The sequence below is a fragment of the Caretta caretta genome, chromosome 24 (assembly GCF_965140235.1).
Source record: "Caretta caretta isolate rCarCar2 chromosome 24, rCarCar1.hap1, whole genome shotgun sequence".
Classification (NCBI taxonomy): Eukaryota; Metazoa; Chordata; order Testudines; family Cheloniidae; genus Caretta; species Caretta caretta.
In genome coordinates, this window is record NC_134229.1 from 5349581 (window position 1) to 5374071 (window position 24491).

The 24491-nt window shown below is 48.8% G+C and overlaps 1 protein-coding gene and 1 long non-coding RNA gene across 2 annotated transcripts in view; one reads left to right on the forward strand and one right to left on the reverse strand.

Moving 5' to 3' along the window:
• Positions 1-3369: 3369 nt before the first annotated feature.
• MEX3A (mex-3 RNA binding family member A) lies at positions 3370-21472 on the reverse strand. The gene is made up of 2 exons (XM_048828934.2): positions 20667-21472; positions 3370-4484 (listed from the first exon to the last, which is right to left on the reverse strand). The coding sequence occupies exons 1-2, from the start codon at positions 21139-21141 to the stop codon at positions 3379-3381; spliced, it is 1581 nt and encodes a 526-aa protein (XP_048684891.2). The 5' UTR covers positions 21142-21472; the 3' UTR covers positions 3370-3378.
• Positions 21473-22132: 660 nt separating this feature from the next.
• LOC142069980 (uncharacterized) overlaps positions 22133-24491 on the forward strand; it is a 46123-nt gene continuing 43764 nt past the window's right edge. The window contains exon 1 of the long non-coding RNA XR_012665939.1: positions 22133-23934. This is a non-coding gene — a long non-coding RNA (uncharacterized LOC142069980). The remainder of the gene's footprint in view (positions 23935-24491) is intronic.

Genomic DNA, 24491 nt, shown 5'->3' on the forward strand with positions numbered 1-24491 from the left:
ATATATATATAAAAAGGTTATTGGAACTAAACATTTCATTAAAGGCCGACTTGGAAGCTGGAGTGGGAAAGCCCAGTCCATGGAGATATGGACAGGCTGCCTACCGGCCATACGGATGGCTTCCCCTCCTGGTTCCGATCAACAAGCTTGGATAGTTGTTTGGGTTAGGGGTTTTTTTTTTTTTTTTCTCCCTTTAGAAAGGTTTTTCTAACATTTTCAGCATGCAGGAGGCTTTTACGTCACTTTATTTCATGAAGGGAAGGGAGAGATTCTAAGCTCCCATACCTTCCTCCCCACCACTCCCTAGGGTCAGTGCTAGAATACGGCCCCCGTCCACACCAGGTCCCCAGTCTGGGTATCTTCCCACCCTAGTCCAACCCATCCCATCCCATCCCACCCCACCCCACCCAAACCTCTTCACAACCTGGCATCAAAGAAAAACATTGATCAAAAACTCGCTCACATTACCACGAACAGACTTCACTTAGCCAATCATGACTAGTCACTCAACTAAGATATTGGCCCCATGGGACTCAGCCAGGGAAGCACCGGCTGTTGTGTTGTAATCCCATCCGTTACCAACACAGATATTTCTGAATGCCCCTTTGGAAGGGTGGTCTGATTTCCGACCAGCTTTTTCCCCCAACCACTCTCCTGACATCAGTAGGAAAGGTATGCACAAAGAGGAACAGAATTGTGGGGGTTACTCCCCAAAAAGAAAACTTATTTTTTACCTTTCCTTCTCTTCTATTGGGATTGAAACAAACAGATTTCAAATAATTATTGGACCCTTTCTGAAAAGGACGTGGTCAGAACAGGACAGATCCTCAAGTTTTCACTGAGGCCGTGTTTCCATTGAAACGGCTGGGAGGGGATCTCACTCCTGCACATTGGGAACAGCCCGAATCCCATGCACCACTTAAGCCTTCAAGATTTGAGTGGTACCTAGCCTCTTGCTCCTATGGAAGGCAACAGGCCCAATTCACCATTGTCCTGCAGCACTGGCGTAAATGACAACACAAGCAAGTGGGTCTAAAATGCTATGGCTGTGATTTGGTAGCAGTTTGACACCTTCTTTGCAGCGGTATAAATGACTGCAGAAGGTGCAGGGCAATGGAGAATTAGGCTGCTTAAGGTTTGTTAAAGCTGTGTGGGGAAGAAGAGGGGTCATATAACTTTGACATGACAGCGTCCCCTTTAGTACAACATTTTCTATCAGCATCCGCTGCAGAACCTAGGAGCGCAACCTCCTACCACTGTCTATCGCCTGCCCTGTATAACAATCCACCATCAATGCAAAGTGTTATAAGTACAAAATCTCAAGCCCCTCCACCTAACATCTGAAGATCATACATGGACCTTTTCTGAGGCTAAAGTCCAAACAGAGGCCTGCCTCAGTATCAGCAATCCACCCCCTGTATGTGACCGAAGGATGTCTTGAATGAATTGTAGAGGGGCTCAGTTGGGGTTGAGTGGCAAAGAATCAAGAGGAAGAGGGGATAGTCCCAGGAAGCACATTACGATGAAATTAAAGTCTCCTGTAACTCAAGGAACATCTCTGGCTATTTTTATTTATTTACTTTTTGGCTGTAGAACTGTCTCTCCCAAGTTGCTAAGCTCGTTGGTCCACAGTTCTAAATCAGGGTCCAGGATTCGTGAGTAGAAGTAATTTGGGGGTAGGAAAAGAGTGGGGTGGGGGGAAATATATATATATATATATATATTGGTACTTGGTAGGTTAATCCAACACACGTAACTCTGCCACCATGGCAATTTGGCATCCAGGCACGGTTGAACAAACCTGATCACGTTAAGATGCTGGATTGTGATTGGCGTCGAGGCCAGATTTGAAGCCTGTCTCTCCCACTTCCCAACAGTTTAAAAAGTATCTGATTTAACAAAACCAGGAGTCTTCAAATGATTAAAAGGATGTTCAACAAGGCAATTCATTTATTTATTTTTTTGTTTTGTTCTGAAAAAAATATAATATATAAAAGTGGCAACCTCCGGAAGATCCAGGTTAAGGACAGTTGAAGAGGTTTTGGTCCATAAAGAAATATTTTCTTCTTCCTTTTTTTTTTTTTTAAATTTTCCACTTGGTTTTGGGTAACAAAAGTTTTGGTCCAGTTTAAAAACGACGACGACAAAATTATACATATAAACTCGTTTTTTTGCTTTCTGTCGGGATGCATGTTGGTTTCAAATGGGCTCATTGCTTGTATTGCATGATCGTCTTTCTTAGGTTTTGGTGCGGTATACTTTTTTTAAGAAAAGAAAAGAATGTTAGCGTGTGTGTGTACTTTAAGAAAAGAACAATGCTCTGTGTGTGTGTGGAGAGCTGCAGCTGGTATCACTTGGAAAAAGCAAAGAAGAGTGAACTATGGAAACATGGAAGTCAATCCTTGCCCTTGGATGGGAACTCAAGACTGGTTTTGAAATACCCTGTTAGTGACTCCTGATTCATCTGATGAACAAATCCCTGTTTGGATTTAAAAAAACAAAAAAAACAAAACAGAGTTCCAAACTCCGCGGTGGCTCAGAATAATAAAATAAATGCTAAGCACCCAGTGTGACTCCTACAGGTTCTTCCAAACCTTCTTCAGTTTCACCGGCGTCATTTTTATTTGTTTTTTCAATGTTCTTTTTTTAGTAAAAAAAAGGAAAACAATAAAAGTTCTTTAGCTGCTGTTTTGTGGTTTTTTTTTTGTTTGTATTTTTTAAAATCTTTGAGGTAATAGAGTTGTGCCCTCGTTCTAACAGGTTCCCAGAGGTTGATGGTTTTTTTTTCTTTCTTTTTTCCCCCTTTGCCGTCTGTTTTCTTTTCTTTCTGAGCTCTTGTCTGCCGGTTGGTTTGATGTCCCGGGGGGGGGCAGCTTCAGACCAAGTTAAAAGAGGGAGTGTCGGTGGGGAAGGAAGAGCTGTTGGGGAAGACCCTCATTTCCCATGTGCCCCCGGTGTCCTGGTCAAATAAAGATGACCAAGCGTGGTCAATGCAGAGGAGCTCTGAGTCCTGTCTCGCCACAAAAAAAAAATTAACTAAACCGCTTTGCTTCCGAGATCCAAGTGTGCGTTCAGAGTACTTGTTTTAAAAAGACATTGTAGGCTGGAGCATCGTTTGCCCTTCAAAATTTCTGGCTTTTCTATTCATTTTAATTTATTATTATTCACTTCTTTTTTTAAAAAATAATGTACATTGCTCGTAAAATAATTTCTTTTTTCTTCTTCTTCTTTAAATTAATTATTTTATCCTTTCATTCATTCGTTTAGTCTTCAGATGTCATTAATTATTATTATTATTATCATCATCATCTTTTTATTGGACTCCCACCCCCTCCCCATTTCGGTCCCCACTTCCCCCCCCAACCCCGTCCTGTCTCTTTAAGAAAATATTCTAATAGCCTGAGTGGCTGCAGCATGGCAAACCGGGCACTCCGGGTCGGTCCTCTCGCAGATCCGCACAGCGCACTCCATGCAGAAGAGGTTATGGCCGCACGGCACCAGGGCTGCCGTCACTTCGCTTTCAAAGCACACCATGCACTCCCGACTGCTGGAGATGGATGTCCGGGCAGTGGTGTTGGCTCCCAGCTTGGAAAATCCTTGCAGTGGTTCCCCTTGAGACCTTCTGGGGAGCCCAGAGAGGTTAGGCTCTTGGATAGAAGAGGACGGGGAGCGATGCGAGTTAGGATGGACGGCACCAGTGCTGCCGGATCGCTGCTGTTTAGAGAAGAGCACTGAGACGGGGTTGGTGTTTTCCTGCCCGGCCCACATGGGAGCACCAGATTCTGGCACCCCATAATAGAGATCTTGTTTGTTCACACCATAGTTAGGAAAGAGGTAACCATAATTGAAGTCATTTTGGTCGTTCAGTCGGGGTGTCTCGTAGACCGGGTCCACAGAGCAGTCGCCAATGCACCCAAGGCTGTTCTGTCGGAAGGTGGAGAGGGGCTTGCAGCCTGGGGCAGGCGTGTGGACCCGCCACGCCTCTGAGTAGCGGTTCTCCATGCCCGAGTCAGGGCTGCTGGACAGGAAGTCATTCTCATTGTTGTATTCTAGGATCTTGCCTGTCCTCACTGCAATGTGGGTCTCGATCTCCTCCCGGGCCCGCTCCACGTTGCCCGGTGCCCCTGTGATCTCGAAGACGGGGTCCCGGTCCCGGCTGGGTGTGATGATGTAGGTATTGGTTTGCTGCTGGATCCGCTTGATGGTGGCCCCTTTGGGACCCACTACCAAGCCCACCACACGATAGGGTACACGGACCCGGATGGTGACTTGGCCGGGCAGGGTAGGGGCGCTGCCAAAGGTGGTGCCGGCCTTGTTGCGGGAGGCCCGGATCATGGAGAAGTGCTCAGCTGCTGAGATGATCTCCCGCCTAGCCATGGCAACGTCCTCCCGCCGCCCCGTCACCATGAAGACCGGCTCCTCACCGCGCACCGGGGTCTTGATGTAGGTGTTGGTCTTTGCCCTCAGAGCTTTGATCTTGCAGCCTTGGGGAAAAGCAAAGACAGAAAACAAGGGAGAGGGATTAGAGTCAAGGTCTTCTCCCTAACATCCTCTGCACAAAACTCCACCTGGCGCTCAATTTTCCCTCAAGGCCTACTCTGGGGCCCAGCCCCGTCAGGGGCCAAGCACCCTCCCACTCAAGGTCCAGACCTGCCAGGGACCTAATGATCTGGCCACTTGCCATGAAAACACCATTCATCTCCTGGTCCCAGCCCCGCTCTACACTCCCAGGCTTGTGCGTTTGTCCAGTGGTCTCCCCCAGAAATGTAGGGCCTTAACATGATATAGCTCAGTGTTTTATGCTCAGCAGCCTCCCCGCCACTCCTTCCTCCCCAACAGGGGGTGCTGGGTAGCCATTCACCCAGTAGGTCTGTTGAGAGAAATATGAGGTTCTAGTACATCCTTCGCTGGGGCCTCATCCTCTCCCCATTTCATTTTGTTTGCACAGACATTACAGGTGTTTTAGGGCCCCCCTGAGCTCGGGGTCGCAGTACAATAGCCCCCTTCTCTCCCCCTCACGTCAGCCCTGCCCCCCAGCCCCCGGCAACCAGGCGAGGCTGGTGACCATTGGTGGTGGCACCATCTTGAGACCAGCAGCCTCAGCCTCCCACTGGGGAGGAAAAATTCATTTCATCACTGCAGGGATTGGTCCCTTAATGAGTGAGGATCCAGCCCCCACTCAGCTACACACTGGGGAAGGGAGAGGGAGAGGCTCCAGCTGCTCCCCCCCCCAGCCACACACTGGGGAAGGGGGAGGGAGAGGCTCCAGCTCCCCCCCCCCCCCCCCAGCCACACACTGGGGAAGGGGGAGGGAGAGGCTCCAGCCCCCCCCACAGCCACACACTGGGGAAGGGGGAGGGAGAGGCTCCAGGCCCCCCCCCCCCCAGCCACACACTGGGGAAGGGGGAGGGAGAGGCTCCAGGCCCCCCCCCTCCAGCCACACACTGGGGAAGGGGGAGGAAGAGGCTCCAGGCCCCCCCCCTCCAGCCACACACTGGGGAAGGGGGAGGAAGAGGCTCCAGGCCCCCCCCCCCCCAGCCACACACTGGGGAAGGGGGAGGGAGAGCCTCCAGCCCTCCCGCCCCCCAGCCACACACTGGGGAGGGAGAGACCCTCTCTCCCCCCACATAAACACTGCATATGGAGGCCTCAGGAAATCACCTGCCCTCTGCCCCACAGTGGCTCCTTTCCTCAGTCCCTTTGTTCACCACTCCCCACCCCCCCGGAAGGCCAGGGGTCCCATCGTGTCACCCGGAGAACCCTGTCCTCTTCCCTACGCACTGCCTGGGCCCTTAAACGGCTCCCATGGCAACGCAGGATTCGGCCTGCCTAATGCGCCGAGGGGCTCCGACCCATCATTCTCATTGACATTAACAGGCCTCATCCCATTGACTCCCCCAGGGGAATAATGGGACCCCGACTGCCGATACGGGAGGCTCAGCCCCTCTCCACACGTTGAAGGTCCAGCTCCTAAAAGTAGCCTTGGGTGAGGAGGATTACTAGTGGTGAAAAGGAGGTGGGGGGGGGGTTGCTTGAAGAGATGGGTTTAAAGGAGGGATCAGGTGCTTGGCAGAGAAGTGTCCCAGTCTAGCGGGCAGCATGATGGAAAGCATGCAGCAGAGAGCAGGGGGAAGAGGCGAGGAAGGGATAATGCAGACGGCGGGGCCTGGGCTCCCCAACCAGCCACTGGGAAAGCGGCATGAAGCCCCCCAGCAAAAGGGGATAAGTGTGATTTAAAGCCTTGAGCAAAGGGTGGTAGGGCCACGGGGCTGAGAGCTTGGACTGAGGACCAGATGTGAGGACAACAGACTTTGTTAACCTGGAAGGGGTGGAATTAAAAACATGGCCTGTCCGAAGGGCTGAGCTGCAGCAAAAGACAACCCACTGCAGGACTGGAGCGACCATTGGTAGGGAGCACTACAGAGGAAAGAGCTGCCATGCCACATCCAGCAACGAGGGGGCGAGCCAGCGGTGAGTCTTGTTATATTAATTTAGATGGAATATATGGGCCTGAAGAGTCCAAGCTGTTAACTTGACTCTGTCTGTCACTGTCCCACTTTAAACAGTGTTAAATAACCTCTGGGGTTTGGTATACAGAGCCTGCTTCGTACCACGGCAAACATGCTAGGAAATTCATGCCAAAGGTTAGAAACGTATTGACTGAAACACACAAAAGGCAACGAATCAACAGGCGGCAAAAAGCATTGGAACTGAGATTGAGTGATTATGCAAAACAAATTTAATCAAAACCTCTTTTTAAAGAGGGCGAATACTGGTTAAAGTCTTTTATTCGGTCAAACAGTCCCTTGGTGGGGAAAAAAGGATTAATTCTGGTGTTCAGTTCTGAATTGGGAATGATAGCCTCAACACAGAAGGGAGAGGGGGGCAACATGGGGAAAACACAGCTTTTGTCGATGTTTTTATGGTACGGGATGGCAGGTCAGTCAGGAATGGATGCTTTAGGATGTTCTGGACCCCGCCACACCTCCGACCATCTCACTGATCTGGTCAGGTCCCTTTCCTGGTCCATCTCAGGCCCTGCAGGACTGAATGGACCGCCTTATATCAGTGTGCCGTGTGGTGTAGTTGACTTCAAGATCAGGTAAAAAGCAGAGTGAGAGATAGGAGAGAAGGAATATAGTGGGGGACAGAAAGTCACATGAAGGAGGGGAAGACAGGGCAGGACCTCACTCATATGAGCCTGGGTTCCTCACTGGAGCAGCTATGGTGGCCAAGAGTCCCCAGTGGAGTATCAAGGTAAAAATCCCTACACCGCAGCCACAATGGTTGTAGCACTTCCCTTTCCTCCCAAGCCTCTTTTTAGTGCCCCCAAAAGTGTGATGGGTGGAATGGCCCGCCCTCTTCTTATTTTGCCCACCAATTAGGCCTAAGTTCCAAAGCACCAGTTTTGGCTCATTAATTTCTGGTCCGCTGCTCCTCTTGTTTACCAGTCATAATCTTAATGCAGTCCTTGGGTAATATCAGTAAGCCCTCTCTGTTTAAATTAATTCTGTCTTTCTGTCTCCTTAAATCTTTTCTTAAACAGTTTTATGTAACAGGTCATTATAACAATTCATGACCCTTTATCCACTTTCCATTGGCTAGGCTCACAGTTATAGTAGGCCTGCTAGGCCTTCGAGATTACCTGTTATGGTAGTATCTCTGGCCCCTCCCAAGATTGGGATTTATTGTGCTGGGCGCTGTATAAATACATGGTGAGAGACAACCCCTGCCCTGAAGTGCTTACAATATAAATAGACAAAGGAAGAATTATTACCCCCCCTTTACTGATGGGAAACCAAGGCACAGAGAGACTAAATGATTTGTGTTAGGGCACACCGGGAGTGTGTGGCAGAGTCAGGAAACCAGATGTCCTGTGTCCTAGCCCAGCACCTCAGCCACAAGAACATCCTTCTTATAGGTGGAAATAAGGTATAATTACTAGTTGAAAAACAAATGTGTCCTTTGTAAGTTAAGAGAAAAATTCTTCCGGACGGCATTCCTGTAGGACATAGAGTCTATTAAAAACTCCTTTTTACAAGCATCTCAACTTTAGGGACAAATCATGTCAGGCACTGGTCCGTTTGAAATAACAAAGCCGGGGGACTGGCAAGCTCAAGGGGGATGATAGATAGAGCCTTTCACATCTAACCCATCCTTTCAAATCGTGTTGGTGGTGACCCAGTGTTGTTAACATCTGGAGGCTATTGGGTTCCTTGTGAGAAACGAGTTCAGCAGGGCTCAGCCCAGTTCCCTGCGACACAAACACCTGTTGTCACTGGATCCCTTATTGTTAGCCTCAGCAGAGAGAGAATTGAATGTGCCCCTCTCGGTCACAGTTGATCCCCAGAGTTGAAGGACATTGGGGAGCATGGTACGTTTGGGGTGGCGGATAGAATCTTGCATTACCACTGCTGAGCTGGTATTGAAAACTTGCAGATGATCAGCTCTGCCCACACCCTGAAGGTCTTGGAAAGACCAGTCAGGTTTAGGGCTCCAAGGGCACATGATCTCACCAGCTGGCTTGCAGCCTTTCTGCCAAGCTGCGGCTCACCTAGAAATCCCTCTTCTTTTCACTTTGTCTAGAGCTAGCCCTTCCCTCTCCCATTGCAGCACCAAGCCTGCAGGTCGCCAGCAGCTGCGTCCCCATCCCAGCCCACAGCGTGGCAGCTGCCCCTCCGCCTCCCTGGCTTTGCTGCTGGATCAGTGGACCGGTGCATCTACCAGCGCCACCCCACTCTCCAAAGCCCTGCTGTGAAGAAGTGCCCAGAGCAGGACTGCATGATGCCTGGGCCCCACCCATGCGCCCCAAATCTTCCTGTAGAACTGCATCAAATCTGCAGCTTCTGCTGCCACAGAGAGGGCAGCACTTTGCCCTGGATGAATTTCAGAGAGGTGAGATATGCAAAATAAACAGCCCTGGCAGCTGATAGTACAGCATGAGCAGCAGCAAGGTGAGCTTCCTTCCTATACTACTTCCCTGTCAATATCCTAGACTCTATAGGAACCCCATCAAAGTGCTAAGAGGAGACCTGACTCTCCACGGTCCAGTCACTCAGCTTCTCTACTAAGGCTGCCTGGAGTTTTTTCTGGTATGGATCTGGACTAGCACACACCATACTCACTCCACACAGGCCACTGAACAGTTGTGAGGCTTCTGGTCATAATCGACCTGGGTGAGAGTTACACACCATCCTAAAGGGGAAAGGGTACATACCCCATTACCAGTCCCCTCTCCCTTGGTCAAAAATTGCTTCCTGTCTTTCCAAAGGGAGGGAAAGGAGATTCATGGTGGTTTGATGTAGGAAGGAGCCATTGTGCAAACGGCCTTATACCAGGGAAAGAATGAGATCTGAAAGTGATCGTTTCCCTCCACCCCCCTCCCCAATCTGCAGTAGGCAAATGGGGTTCTTCCCAGCTGCAGATGTCTCAGTTACAGCTGGTCAAAAAAGCGGATGTCTTCAACCTGCTCCAGTCTCAATAAATACAGTTCCCCCTTGGTGTCTGCTGACCGGGGAGCACAGAGGTTTCAGCTCCCAGCCAGAGCTGTGCAAACCCTAAGCCCAACTGCAACTCACCTGCTTTCCCATACTGTTACAGCTCCAGAAGCTGGACCCGGATCTGAGTATGTCTGAAATGTAACGGAGATCTAGAGGCAGGACGGATGTCCTAGTGGGTAGAACACTGCGCTTGTGCAATCTGGGACCAATTCTTAGCTCTGCCACACAGTGACCTTCGACAAATTATGTTGGGTAAAATTTTCAAAAGCACACAACTGACTTTGGAGACATGAGTCCCACTTTTAAATATGATCTGGGGACCTGCATCCATTGACTTTCATTGCACTGAGGTTCCTTTTGAAAAAGTGACATAGGGCCAGATTTTTAAACACATTTAGATACCAAAAGATGCCGACAGTGGAATTTTCAAAAGCACCCAGGCAGCCACTAGGCACCTATCCACCCCTTCAGCCAAATACATACCTTTAAAAATCTGACCTGTAGGCTCCTAAGTCTCTTAGGTAGTTTTGCAAATTATTACCCTTCGTTTCCCCTCTGCCTCACTTCCCCATCTGTAAAATGGGGATAAAACCCATTAATGATTGGGAGATGCTCAGATACTGTAGTGAGGGCCAAAAATGTACCTACTAGATAGACCAAGAACTAGATGTTAATGGTATTTAGGAGCCTAAAGATCCAGGTAGGTGCCTAGTGGGATCTTCAAAAGCATCCAGGCACCTAATTCCCCCTAAGTGCCTCTGTAAATCACACTATGTGTCTATCTGCACTGTTAGGGGCCTAAACACACCCTGCTGCGTTAGACCGAGTGGCACAAAACATGATGACATCACATTGGAACATAACCAATGAACAGAGGAACAGTCGTGGTGTGGTTAAGGTGCTCGCCTGGGAATCAGCCCTTTAAAATATCTGGCCCCATGTTCCTTCCCAGCAAATTCAGATGGCAATCAGGCACAACCCAGCTGGAGGTTTTGCAGCTCATTCCAGCCCCGAACTCTAAAGCAAACTTCAGGGCGCCCTGCTCTCTGCTGCGCCAGGCCTCGTGCAGTCATTTCCACCTCTGCCAACCAAATCAGAACTGTAGTGCTTTGCAAATGACTGCATAAGGTGCAGGACAATGGAGCACCTGGCCCAATAGGGATACTGGTGAAGCAAGGCGATACGGCTCTGATCCTCTGACTGGCATTATCTGTGATTGGGAGACTGCCCTCCAGCACCTCTGAAACCCCCTTCCCTGGAAAATAAGCAACTTCCTTGCCTTCTACTGCCCTCCGGTCCCAACCTCCTTTCCTCCTTTTACACTGTACCTTTAACACACCATGGCCTACAAAGCGGTGCTCTGTACCCAAAATATTCAGACTCCTCAGCTCGTAGGCTGGAACATTATTATTTATATAGATCCTAATAAGTAACAGCAACTCTCTGAGCTGGGAGCTCTGGACTGGAGTTCATCTTGCAAGACACTGGCTTATGGTGACATCACGGCATTTACACCCATGTAACACTTTTGCTGCCAGGGGTCAGCAGCAAGGATTGAACCCTGCACCTGCGCAAGGCCACCCACTCGAGCTACAAGGATAACTCTGGGTACAGCCACATTTTTTCTCTTTTTTTAAGACCTGCAGCAGCAATTGCAGTGTCAACTGACTCGGGCTTGTGGGACACAGATAAAAATAGAAGTGTAGATGTTCCCGCTCAGGCTGGAGCCCGGGCTCTCAGACACACCCCCGTTGCTGGGTTTCATTGAAGCCTGGATCACCTACACTGCTCGTTTTAGCTCTGTAGTGCAAGCCCCACAAGCCTGAATCAGTTGACCCCGACTCTGACAGTCACTGCTGCGGGATTTTTTCCCCACTGTAGATATGCCCTCTGTCAGCTGGCAATAGTGATAGACTGTTTATATGGTTCAGTCGCTAGATAGGGTTGCATAAAGCGTACTGACTGGACCATCACATCATGCTAGTCAACCACTATGCTAGTCAACCATTCTGTGGCAATGAAATACGACACCACATCGAAACATCACAAGCTAATAAATAAAGAATGGTCTGGTGGTTAAGGCACTGGCCTGGCACTCAGGAAGCCTGGGTTCACATCCCAGTTCTGCCACAGACTCAGTGTGAGTCGGAGCAGGTCACTTTGCCTCTCTGGGGGAAATACTCCTCTTCCCTTTATTTAGGGCTGGGCCTGTCTCACTATGTATCTGTACAGAGCCTAGCACAATAAGTAATGTGACAGCATTGCATTACACCTAACTGTCTGCCAAGGCATTGATTTCACAGAGCCCCATGGAGGGGGTTGCTAGATACAACCCTGAGAAAGATCAAGGCAATTCCCAGAAAATCCTGGCCAGCTAGAAACCCTACTGAGTGCTATCTAGCCTGATGCTACTCCCCACTGAGATTGTGCCCTGTAGTAGATTTGCAGTGCTTTGTCCAGTCAAGGTTTAAAATAGTTCACACGGACTGATTATTATTTTCTATTTGTATTGCAGTAGCACTAGTCAGGGGTCCGGGTCCCATTGTGCTAGGTACAGAACAAAAACACAGTCCCTATCCCAAGGAGCTCGCCATCTTCATAAGATTAACTGAGAGGCCATGATGTCCTGTGGGAGATCACCTCACCATTATATAGTTAATGACATGCTTCTGCCTTGCAGTGAAGGTCCACCTATTGCATGGGACTGACGTTATGTTTGCCCAAACGCCCTGGTATTTAGGTAAATAGGTCTGCATCCCAGGAACAAGAGTCCCATTTGCAACCAAAATAGGATGTCAGGTTATGCATATGCCAGGGGTGGACCTGGGATCTGCTAACAGGAGAACCTGGGACAATGGTTGCCCACGGATGGAGGGAGATCCAGGCCCAGCCTGATAGAAAACAATCAAGCAGGTGACACAAAGGGTCATGCAGGCAGAGACAAAGGAAAGGGGCTCCAAGCTGGGGACAGATGGAAGGAAACCAAGGCAAGATATACACGAATGGGGACAAATGTAGAACAGGATCATATAAACTGGAGCGGGTAGCGAGAGGTTATAGAGACAGCGAGAAACAAACAGTGATGGGGGGGAGGAGAGAGGGAGAATGCAAGGGCGGGGGAGAAGGAGAAACACACCGAATGGCAAAGGGGACTCAGGCAAGGAGACAGCACAGGAGAAAGGGGGAGGGAAGATCTAGAAACGGACAAAAGGACGCATGGTGCAGCTGATGGTGTGAGAAGCAGGGGGGAGGAGGGAGGGTCTCCAAGCGGCCTGCAGACAGGAGAGCTAGCTTTGCAGAGACAGACAGATGGGGGAACCTTTGCTTTAAACTGAAAAACACCGGAAACAAGATTGACCAACACCCAACCATTAAGCCAGGAGGCCCTTCACAGTCAAATGGGCCAGATCCTCAGCTGATGTGAATTGGTGTAGTTCCACGGAAGACAATGAAACAGACTCTCAGCTGGTGTAAACTGGTTTAGTTCCATTGACATCCAAGGGAGCCACGCTGAGTTACACCAGCTAAAAATCTGGCCATTCTTATATTTGATTTTTCTATTTATACCTATGACGGGGCCCTAATCCTGAGCCCACACCCGATCCTGATCTCACTCTATGCCAGTGTAAATGAGGGGTATAACCTCCATTGACTTCAGTGGGGGTTATGCCCCATTTTTGGCAGCACAAAGCAGGGTCAGGATCCAGCTCTATTCATCCCAGCTGGAATGAGCAATAAGGATGGTATCCTTTCCCCACAAACACATACACTCCTTTCCCCTATTTTGGTCATTCAAGGCTTTTTCTCATCTCTAACATACAACACAGAACAAACCACTTTACCTAGAGGATTATTAAAGGGGCAGAATTACCCAGTACGCCATTAAGAATGTAAAACTAAGTAGCGAAGAGAACCTCCAGCACATTTCTATAGGACAGTAAGTACTCTTTAAGGCATTGCACAAACATCAGTTAATTTATCCTTGCCAGCTAGGTTTTTGTATCGGGAAGGGAAATAAGCCCTTGCTTGCGTATACAGGTTGTTGGGTTTTTTTTAAAACTCAAGTTCATTGATCGCCAATTAACTCAAGTTCACTAACAAATTTGTAAATTATTTCCCTAAACTATAAACCTTTGTGTCCCAGAACAAACCTTTGTGGCATGTCCAGACTTGCATGTACAAACGAGTTAGCTAACTGGAGGCAATTGGTAATCAGTTAACTCCAGCTAAAAAGTCTAGTTTGGCTATGTCCCAAATATGGGTAGGATTAGTGATTAGAAATGCTGGAAGATTGGTGTGGAATGAGTCAAATTCTCCTCTCTGTTACCCCAATGTAAGAGCCTGCTCCAAAAACACATTGAAGTTGAGGGATCAAAGATTAAGGGTTTGATTTGTCATTTTCCTGTACCTAGTGCAGTTATTTAATCACTGCAGTGCGGGTATAACATGCTATCGTTTGCACACACTGGTCCCAATAATCTTCTCATACTGGTTTTACACCAGTGTGATTCCATTGAGACCCAATTCTTGTTTACACCAAGGTCCCTGGCAGCGTCAAGGGGGCCCTAAAGGGGATCTAAATTACAGATGCACTCACTTTGGGTGTAAATGCTGATGCAAAGCGCAGTGCAAAAGAGAATCAAGCCACTGGAAGTTTACACCGATGTAAATCCAAAGTTAATTTCACTGATAGCAAAATGCAGCTTTTCATTTCTAAAGACTGAAGACCAGATCCTCAGCTGGTGTAGCTCGGTTGAAGCCAACATGAATATCTTCAGCTGGTGTAAACTGGTGTAACTCCACTGAAGCCAGTGTGTTAGACAGGAGCCAATGGTGCTATTCCAGTTTACATCAGCTGCTGATCTGGTCCTGAGGTTTTTAAACAGATCACATCAAATCACTATTGGTCTTTACAAATATATATATTTTAAGATATAAATAATTCCCACAGACAAAAGTTTTCAGCCTGATTCTCTTCCATACCACCCCTTTACACCGCTCTGGTGTAAATTACATATGTATGGACCTGCTTTAAGGCACTTTTACGCTGCCAGAGCAGTGTAAAGGGGCCTCAAAGAAAATGAGGACCTGGCCCCTTGTCTGTAATATTCATAACATTAAAAGAGGCCCGTAAAATAAACAACCATCAAATATATCTGTGTGGCGAAACTTTGTTTCATTGCTGGTGAAAGTTGAGTTCCAAACACATACGCAAAGCACCAGAAACATGCGACCACTAATTATCTGTTGGGTGAGATTTGTTGCGTTGCTGATGAAAGCTGTATTAAAAAACACATACACACACAAAGCACCACAAATAAACAACAACTAAATCTCTTTGCAGCGAGGCTTTAGTGCATTGCTGATGCAAGTTGTGTTAAAAAAGACCCAACACACCACAAAATAAGCAATCACTGATTTCTGTGTGGTTGAAGCCTTTTTGCTGATTAAAGTTATTCAACACACACCCACACGCATATACACCTCAAGACACCAGAAACAACCACCATCTTGTTGTGTTGCAGATGGAAGTTATGCTAGAGAAAAAACCAACCTCAGCAGCAGATCTCAAACAGCGAGGCATCATCATGCAGGGTGGGTGTGTCACCGTTGTGCCCGCATGGCGCAACCCTGACGTCTGACTTTGTCACATGTTTTAGACCTCGCTGGGAGAACAGGGCCAGGAGAACTGCACAGGGATGGGGGGCTGCCAGACGAAGGTGGGAAACTGGTGGTGGTGGAAATCTGGAGGGACGGGACCAAGAACCAAACAGCAAAACGTTTTCCTACCGCCCTAGATTCCAGCCACCCCACTCTGCAGTGAGGTTCGTTTGGGCAGCAGTAGCCCAGCCAGCAGCCAGACCCAATACATGGAAAATTCTTTGTCTCTCCAGACTTCACTTTCTCCTCCTGCTACACGCTTTTGGTTAGGTTCTTAAGAACCAGCCAGGGCAGAGTTCCCTCTTGCATCCGCTGGTGTAAATCCAGACTAAGCTGGGCCTGATTCTCCTTTACACTTGATACCGCTTGGGCACTCAGCCCAATTTACACCCATTTTAAAGCCCCTTTGCACCGCCAGAGTGAGAATCAGGCCCCACTGCACCGAAAGGAGCTAAATCTGGGATTTCCATGGCACAGCAGGATCTGACCCAGAGCTGCTTCCCGACACACCTCCACATGGGGGGCGGAGGGGAGCAGATATAATCATCAGGCTGCCTCAATAAAAAGGCTCCCTTGGACTATTTTTAAATGCAGAGAGCGTTAGAGCATGTTCAGAGCAACACAAAGAGCCCAATCACCTGGGGTTACTGGGGCCTCTTGTTATTTGACTTCACCTCACCAAGAAAGCACAATTTATGTTAAGCTCCCTCTCAGCATAATCTCATCGCTGTTGACAACAGGGCTAGTAAGAGCAGGCTGGGAGATGCTTCACTAGAGAGTCTCTCCGGGTTTAGGGAGTAATGATGTTGCCATTGCTAATAAAATAAAATAAATAATAAATAATAATAATAATTAATTATATTTTATTATTATTATTTTACCTAGATCTTACAGAGGACTTCTTTTCTCAGACAGGGTGGGGGCGCAGTGTTTGCAAACCCACCGCTGGGAGCATTAGAAAGCAAACCTAATCCTCCCCCATCCCCCCACTAGACAAACAAAGAAATGCAACTGCATATCAGCTCAGGATGCAGTTTAAAAACTGCCCTCCTTAGTATCTTGGAAGTCCCCAGCCAGCCCCAGGGCCTACCTTCCCTGTGGGAGGTAATGGCACCAATTTACCCCAACAATAAATTCAGCTCCTTGCCTCTCAGGCCTTTCCACAACTGGGCCCCTCAGTGAAGAACCCAGGTGTCTTAGTGGCTCAGAATTTTGTCCCTTTTAAAGTCCCAGGCATGTGTAGCGAGGGGTCACACCACTCGCTCCCCTCCACTCTCATCTGGCATCAGTCCCCTCTCTGACAATCTTGACAGTCTGGGCACAAGAGCCTTCTCCTTTGCAACTCTGCTCTCTCTGATCTTCAAAGTCACCTGCAAACCTATTGAACTTCTCCCCTGCCCTCTGCTATGAATTTTGTGTTTAACTTTGTGAGCATATTCAGCTCTTGGGAGCAGCTTGCATGGGTGTTGTCTACAAGAGGTAGAATACAGGAGCCAGTAGTAATTCAAAGCACTCCAGAGCAGACCCAGAAGGGACCCAGAACAGGCAAACATCTGCACATAGGAGTTCAGAAAAAACATACAGGGTCTCTATACTCTCCAAACCCAGCAAAGCTGTATTCTGCACTAACTTCATGTACAGAGGGGGTGAGCAAGGGGCTGGGGGCCAGGCAGAGGTGCCCGCAGTGGGTTTGCACCTCCAGTGGCCATAGGCAGCCAAGTAGGGGTTTGCCTAGGGGTCATTGCTCCCACTCCAGCTGTGGAAGGGAATGCCTGGCTGGTCTAGGTACCGACCCTGGCTTGGGGGGTGGATTCTGCCTCCCCTCCAATCCCTGTGCACTTGGAGTTCATAAATGCCACTCTCAGGAATCATTATTACTTTGCTCCCTGTCTTTCCTTCTCTGGTTTCCTTCCATCCACCCTGATTTAAAAAGGCAGCAAGTAACTGGCTCATCCCACCAGACATCCAGGTTCACTGCTGGCTTTTGTGGCAAGATGGGGGAGGAAGAAGCCCTATGTACATGGCTAGCCAGTTCCTCCAAAAACCAGGCTCTCCAGGGAAAAAGCCAGTGTCCCAGTGACTCAGAATTTTGTCCCTTTTAAAGTCCACAGACCACATAGCCTGGGGTTGCATCATTAATGAGGCTCTCAGCACAGCAACCAGGAGCACCACAACTCAAGTACAGTTTATAGCAAGCAACTGGCTCTTTAAGGGTATATTAACAGTTCCCATGGAACATGTATATCCACCAAGCACAAGTTTATTTTCTGGAGCATCCATCATTCAAAATAGATCCGCCCCTCCTGCCCCCAAATTAAACCACTTTGCAAACAGCGCCACAACCATTCAAATAAAAATACATGGGGCTTGCTTCTCATTTACATTAAGATCCCTTTACACTGTTCTGGCAGTGTAAAGGGGGTCTTAAAGTGGGCATAAACTGCACTGCCAGAAGTGTGCAAAGAGGCCTTGTATGTGTATGTTTTTAATAAGTTGCACTTTGACAGCTGGGAAAAGTTTTTTTTAAAGATCAAGAAATTTAGCAATTTATTTAATTGGAACAATGTCAAGTTTAAAAGAAAAACAACTGGTTTTGATTAAAAATCCTCAAACAAGTTTAAAAAAAATGGATATTTATATCTCTTTTCCATACATTTTTATCTCCTGATCCTCAGATATCCTCTGAAAGCAACCATTCCCCTTTAATGTATCCACTCTATTAAACAAGGGACCTCATTTATAATCTTCATGCAATGGGTTCTCTAGAGACTCCAAGCAGGCTTTTCAAAAGAACTCAGCACCCATTCACCTAACCAAAGTGACCAGGTTCTCAGAGCATAGCACCTAGCAGCACCCATTGTTCTCACCACATGCTCAGCACTTTTGGAAACCTGGACCCCATCACCTAACCTTCAAACAAAAAACAGACCCCCAAAGGCATAACATTAGGCAAGAAAGATCCTCAGCGGGGGTAAATCAGTGTGGTTGCATAGACTTTAATGGAGTGAAACGGATTTAAACCAGCTGAAAATTTGTCGTGTTGACTTTAGATGGAGCAATGCTGATTTACCCCAGCTGGGAATCTGGCCCATGGATACTTACCAGTTTCCCAGACATTGGAACCAACCCTCCCTCCCCACAGGCAAACCGCTAGTGGGAGAATTGCAGCAGGTTTCTGCGTTGCCTTCCATCACTCCATTCACAACACACACACTGCTGCATACAAAACAAATCAAAACACACCTCTCTGCTTCAGAGTTTGGGTCAGCGATGCTACCCAGACAGAAAACAACCACAGGCATCTTTCTGGCATCACATAACATTTCCAGTTTTGATTCGGCCTAACACATCTCTCTCTCTTTTAACTTTATTAAACAAAGGGGGCCTGATTCTCCATTGCCCAGCACCTTGTGCAATCATTAACATTGGTGCAAACCCTGCTGACCATGCTCACTCTGCTCTGGCGTAAATGACTCCACAAGGTGCAGGGCCATTGAGAATTGGGTCCAGGGAGATCTTCTTTGGTAGCAACATACCCCCACAACCCCTATCCCCTCTATTCGCAGAGACACTGGGTCAGATCCTGGGCTTGGTGGTATGAATCCAGAGTGAAATCCATTGACTTTAATAGAATTGCACTGAAATCAGACCCCTGAGGCACTTTTGCCCACGCTGGGGTCCTCTCAAGGCAGCAGGCACTTCACTGATGGCAAAAGGCCGAAAACTCGCCTTCACAGTAGAAAGTCAAGCCACCGAAGGCCCTATTGTTCCCAATACATGTTCCACTTAACCATGCACAACCATTAGTCATCCATATTTCTCCCTCTCTAATTCCCCCCTCATCTCTCCCTCTGGGAGCATCAACCTCAAGAAAGGACCCCCTTTGCCTTCCCACTCTCCTCACATCTGTCAAACAACAAAACTCCCTGTTCATGCAATTTTGACTCACAACCCAAGAGGAGGCATTTGGGTTTTGAACTGCAGTTTTTACCAGTCACACTTCCAGCGCATCAAGTTACTGGCTCAGGGAAAAAAAAAAAAAAACACACACCTCACTTAGCCACAGTTTTCCCCCCAACAACATAAAACTTCTCTCCGACAGCCGTATTAATTTTAACCCTGTGTTGGCACCGGACTGGTGGCTTCCAGCAATTCCTTCTACTTGGAAGACTAGAAGGGGGGGGGGGAGATGGGCGACTTAGGAGTGGGTGTGGTATATATATAATTTTTTAAGCCCTCCTCCATTCTACCTCGCTTCGAATGGAGCCCGTAAAGAGAACAAAAGCATCACTGTCAAAGAGATTCTGGTCAGCTCCGGGAGGGGGGATAGAAAAGGAGGATGGAAAATAAAGAATAGGGCACAAGCAGGATTGTTAAATTCCAAACCCTCCAGTCACATGATTCCAGAAAGAGTTCAACTTTCATTAATCTGTTATTTGAATCCTTTATAGGCCTTAAGAACGCCTCTCCACCCCCCACCACAACCCACAGCACAACCCCTCGACTTCCAGCCCGGAGCTCAACAAAGGGGATTTTCCCCTCGCCTCGCCTTGCCCCCGTGGAAAGAATGATCGCATGAGTCTCCCTAGCCGGAAGGCAGGGAGTGTGGCTGGGGATAGACATCTTTCACCCCAGCAAAGTAGCAAAAGGTTTTTGCAAACGAGCGGAATGATCTCACACACATTCCTCCAGATTTCATCCGGCCGGGGTTTAGAGCAAACAAACAAACAAACAAACAAACTCCTGACCATCCCTCCATTCACTTCGGCCCAGAGAAGTCCTTTTCCTTTCAGTCTGGGGCACTGGGGGGGGGGGGGGGGGGAAGGATCAGAAGTGAGATTTATTTCTCCGGGGGGGGGGAATAGGGGGCGGAACATCCAGATTTCCCCCCCTTTGTTTCTTGGCATTATGAAACACTTTGGAGGGTGATGAGGTGGAAAGGAGAAGGGAAACGGGGGGGAAGCATTTCCCTCCCCCTGCAGTGGCCATTATTCATCACCGGAGAGGGTGGGTGGAAAAACTACTAATAGATGGACCTCGTTGATAACAATGGGAGAGGAGGCCTCAGAATGGGGCGGGGGGGGGGGGAGAGAAGAGAATCTCAAGCGGAAACTATTTAACTTTAAAACCCACTTTGAGTTCCATCCCATAAAGAAGGGGAAAGTCTGGGGGGGGGGGGTGGTGTTTCCTAGTGATGCCAACTGAGCGGGTGGTTTAACTTTTACCACTTCCACGCATCCTTTCCTTCCCCCCCCCCCCATCTTAACAAAAGAAATAGGTGGGATGCTAGACGGCGAAGATGGGGGGCGTGGAGGGAGGAAGGAAAGAGGAGACAGAGCCCTGGGGGGGGGAAGTGTAGCTGGGGGGGGGTCTAGGAGGGGGGAGAATCAGGAGCGGAGGGAGGTTAAGAAGGGGGGGGGCTTGCTCGGGCACAGGAGCAGGGCACGCTTAGGGCACACACACACACAAAAGCCCCCCCCGCATCACACACAAGCCCACGCGTACCTTGCCTGCCCACTATCTCCGCCACGTGCTCCGAGCTGGGCACGGGGACGCACTCCGTGGTGTTGGAGCTGCTCTTGAGCCGCAGCTCCGACTCCTTGTACAAGGCGCACAACTTGGTCTCGGCGGTGGAAGCGGAGGACGAAATGGTCGCGGAGCCCTTCGGGGCCGGCGGGGGCGGCGGCGGCTGCTGCGGCGGCGGCGGCTGGGGCGGCTGGGGCTGGGGCGGCTGCTGGGGCGGCGGCGGCGGCGGGTTATTGTTGTTGTTGTCCTCCGCTCCCACCACCACGGCGGCGGCGGAGGAGGAGGAGGAGGAGGACGGCTCCCCCAGCCCGAGCAGGCACAGCTGATCCAGGGCGAGCTGCAGAGCTCGGTCATCCTCCAGCAGCGCCCTGTCCTTGCTGCTCCCCGCGAAGCAGCCTAGCTCGCCGAAACCCCCGTTCCTTTCCATTATCCCTGATACTACCAGGCTAGGCATGGCTAACAAAGACTTGAGAGGGGGGTTGGGTGGTGGTGGTGGTGGTGGGTTGGGGAGGGTGTGTGTGTGTGTGTGTGTGTGTGTGGTGGTGGCGGCGGGGGGGGGGAGTGTGAGAGAGAGGAGGGGAGTTGGGGGGGGAACAAAGAGCTTGGGAGAGAGAGAGAGAGAGAGAGAAAGAGGAGGGGGAAAAAGGCAGAGAGAGAGAGAGAAACAGACAGAGGGAGAGAGAGAAAGGGACCCTCCGCCCACCTCCCCTCTCACTGGCCAAGCCCCTTTCTCTCTGTCTCTCCCGGTTCCTTTCTGTAACCTGATCTCTCTCCCTCTTTCTCTCCCAGGCACTTCCACTCCAGCGTGGATCCCCTCCCACCTTTGCACAGAAAAGATTCCCCCACGGGCCCCGTCCCCCCCTTTGGCAGACCCCGCCTGGCTTTTGAGGGGGGTGTGGAGGGAGAGGTGCAAGAAACAGCAGCAGCCAGCGTGTGCAAAAGGAGGGAGACAAGACCGGGGGGGGGGGGGGGGAGACTCTTTTGTTTTAAATTCCCTGGCTGCAGCATGACACTGAGACTCAGGAGGGCCCCGGAGGCTGCTGGGGGATGTAGTTTCGCACCCAGGCGCACACACCCCCTTTTCCTGCTGCTCCTGCAGTCTGGGAAAGAGAGCGAGAGACAGAGAGGGAAAGAAAGAAAGGGAGGGAGGGAGGAACGGATGAAAGAAGGTAAGAAGCCTGGTCTTGTGGGTAAGGCACTGGCTTGGGACTCAGGAGATCTGACTTCGGCCACTGGCTCCCCTTGTGACCTTGGGCCAGTCACTTAATCTTGCATAATGACAGGTTTCAGAGTAACCTCCGTGTTCGTCTGTATTCGCAAAAGGAAAAGGAGGACTTGTGGCACCTCAGAGACTAACCAATTTATTTGAGCATAAGCTTTCGTGAGCTACAGCATCGGATGAAGTGAGCTGTAGCTCACAAAAGCTTATGCTCAAATAAATTGGTTAGTCTCTGAGGTGCCACAAGTCCTCCTGTTCTTTTCACTTAATCTTGCAGCATCTGATCCCGCAACTGTAAAATGGGGACAATAATCCTTCCCAATCTCCACAGGATGCTGTAAGGATAAAATCCAGGAATAACAGCAAGGGGCTCAGATCCTGTTGTGATAAGTACTAGGGAGAGGACACTGGAAACTAGACAGGAGCAAAGAGAGAGAGAGAGATTTATTTAGACCTGGGCAAATCAGGAGTGAGTCCACTGAAATCTAGAGGAGAAGCAGCCCCAGAAGCTAGAAGGAGCAGTGGCAAAAAACAAGCTAGCTGGGAACAGAAAGGAATATGCTCACACAGGCCCCTGATTCAGCAACAGGGCTGCATGTGGGTACTCTGTGCCTGTGCAGAGTCTAATTCACTTCCGTGGGGAGCTCCAGTTGACAGAGGAATCAACACATTCATTGCAGGATCAGGGCCCTGTAGAGAAAGCAATACAGAAAGAGACCCAGAGCCAGAGAAGCAGACACACAGGGTCATTTCACTGTAGCCTTGTGCAGCTGTTTGCACCAGGGTAATTAACCTCTGGAACAATTTCCCAAGTATCTTGGTGGATTCTCCATCACTGACAATTTTCAAATCAAGATTGGATGCTTTTCTAAATGATCTGCTCCCCTAGGAAGTTCTGTGGCCTGTATTATCCAGGAGGTCAGGCTAAATGATCACCATGGTCCCTTCTGGCCTTGGAATCTGTGAATCTAGTGCAAAACGCTACCAGATCAGAATGCTCTCACTTCATGAGGGTGGAAACAACCACTCAAGTTGTAGGGCGACAGTAAATTGGCCCATGGAGAGAAAGAGACTGGGGAAGTGGGGCTGATTCTCCACTGCCTTGTGCACTGGTCCTTTGTACTGCTCTGGTTTGGTAACACACTTGCTTTGCACCCTTGTAAATGACAGCACAAGAGACAAGGGAATCAAGCCCACTAAGCAGTATTGGGCCATCTCAGACAAGATTTTTTTAAACCTCTTAACGGACAGAGACCCAACTTTAAAAAAAAAAAATCTTTCACCATCTACCAGAAGAAGTGAGATCCTTGGAAAGAAAAGACGAACAACCCTGCTTTCAGATGACTCCCCGATGAAGGATTTTCTACATCAGCCAGACTTGGCAGAGCTGCTAGGGTGGGGGATGGGGGCAAAGGAACTCATGTGCTACTTGTTCCATGCAAAAGCAGAAAACCCTTGAATTGATTGCAATAACCCAACCTCCCCTTCCCCCAAATCTAGAGATCGGGGGTGGTAGAAATACAGTGCTCCCTTTTCTTATTGAAATGAGGGGTGACTTGGTGGAAGGGGAGCATTGAAAATCGCTTTTCAGTTCCAAGCCTGCAAAGCTGTTTCCCTCCCTCCTTCCCCTTTCTTTGAATCAAACCAGATGTCTCTCCCATGAAATGAGATTGCATGAGCTCACGCTGGAGAGAGACAATGCAGAAAGATGCAAGACCCCATTGAGCCACGCTACACTGCAGCTTTGGCAGAGGCGACGTCTGCCTCTCTGGCTGGAGGGAATAGTGTGTGTGTGTGAGTGTGTGTAGTGGGTAGCCTTGTTCTGAAGCAGGAATTTGCTACCCCGCACTGTATTTTGCATTATTTCCTCTCTCTCTCTCCCTCTCCGTCTCCCAGATCCTTGCAACTAGCTCTCTCTCTCTCTCTCTCTCTTTCTGGTTCTGCTGCGGCAGAAGATCTCAGCTTGCAAATGAATTAAGCAGATAAGGGATACTGCACAAGGAAATGTCTCATCCAGTGACTCACAAGGTAAGGTGTTGCTACAGCTTTCTTTGCAACTTTGCCTGGGCAGTTTGGGAGTGGGTATTTTGTGTCTTTTCCAACCAGCCTCCCTGGTCCATGGCAAAAAGTCAGCCGCATGCTGCAACACCATCAGATCAGACAGCCCTGCAAGTTTTGTTTTGCTACAGCATATGAAATGATTCTATTCTTGTTTCAATATTTCATGTTTATGATGCGATCGGAAAAAACCCAAGTAAAACAAGAACAAAAAAGCCACCGTGTTAGATTTAGTGCATCTTGTTCTATGATTTTAGAATTGTGTAATGTGTATGTATATCCATATGTGCTTACATGTAAACCTACACGCATCATACACACACATTGTATTCATAACGCATGCGTACTCATGTATGAGACATGAACACTACATATACTCCAGGATAAGTCTATATGTGCATTTATTTAATATAGTCATATACTCACACTCAATCACGCGTACACATACACACACAATCGATATCAATTACACAAATGCACACATAGACAGTGATATATAGAGAATAAAGTATGTGTGTATATATAGA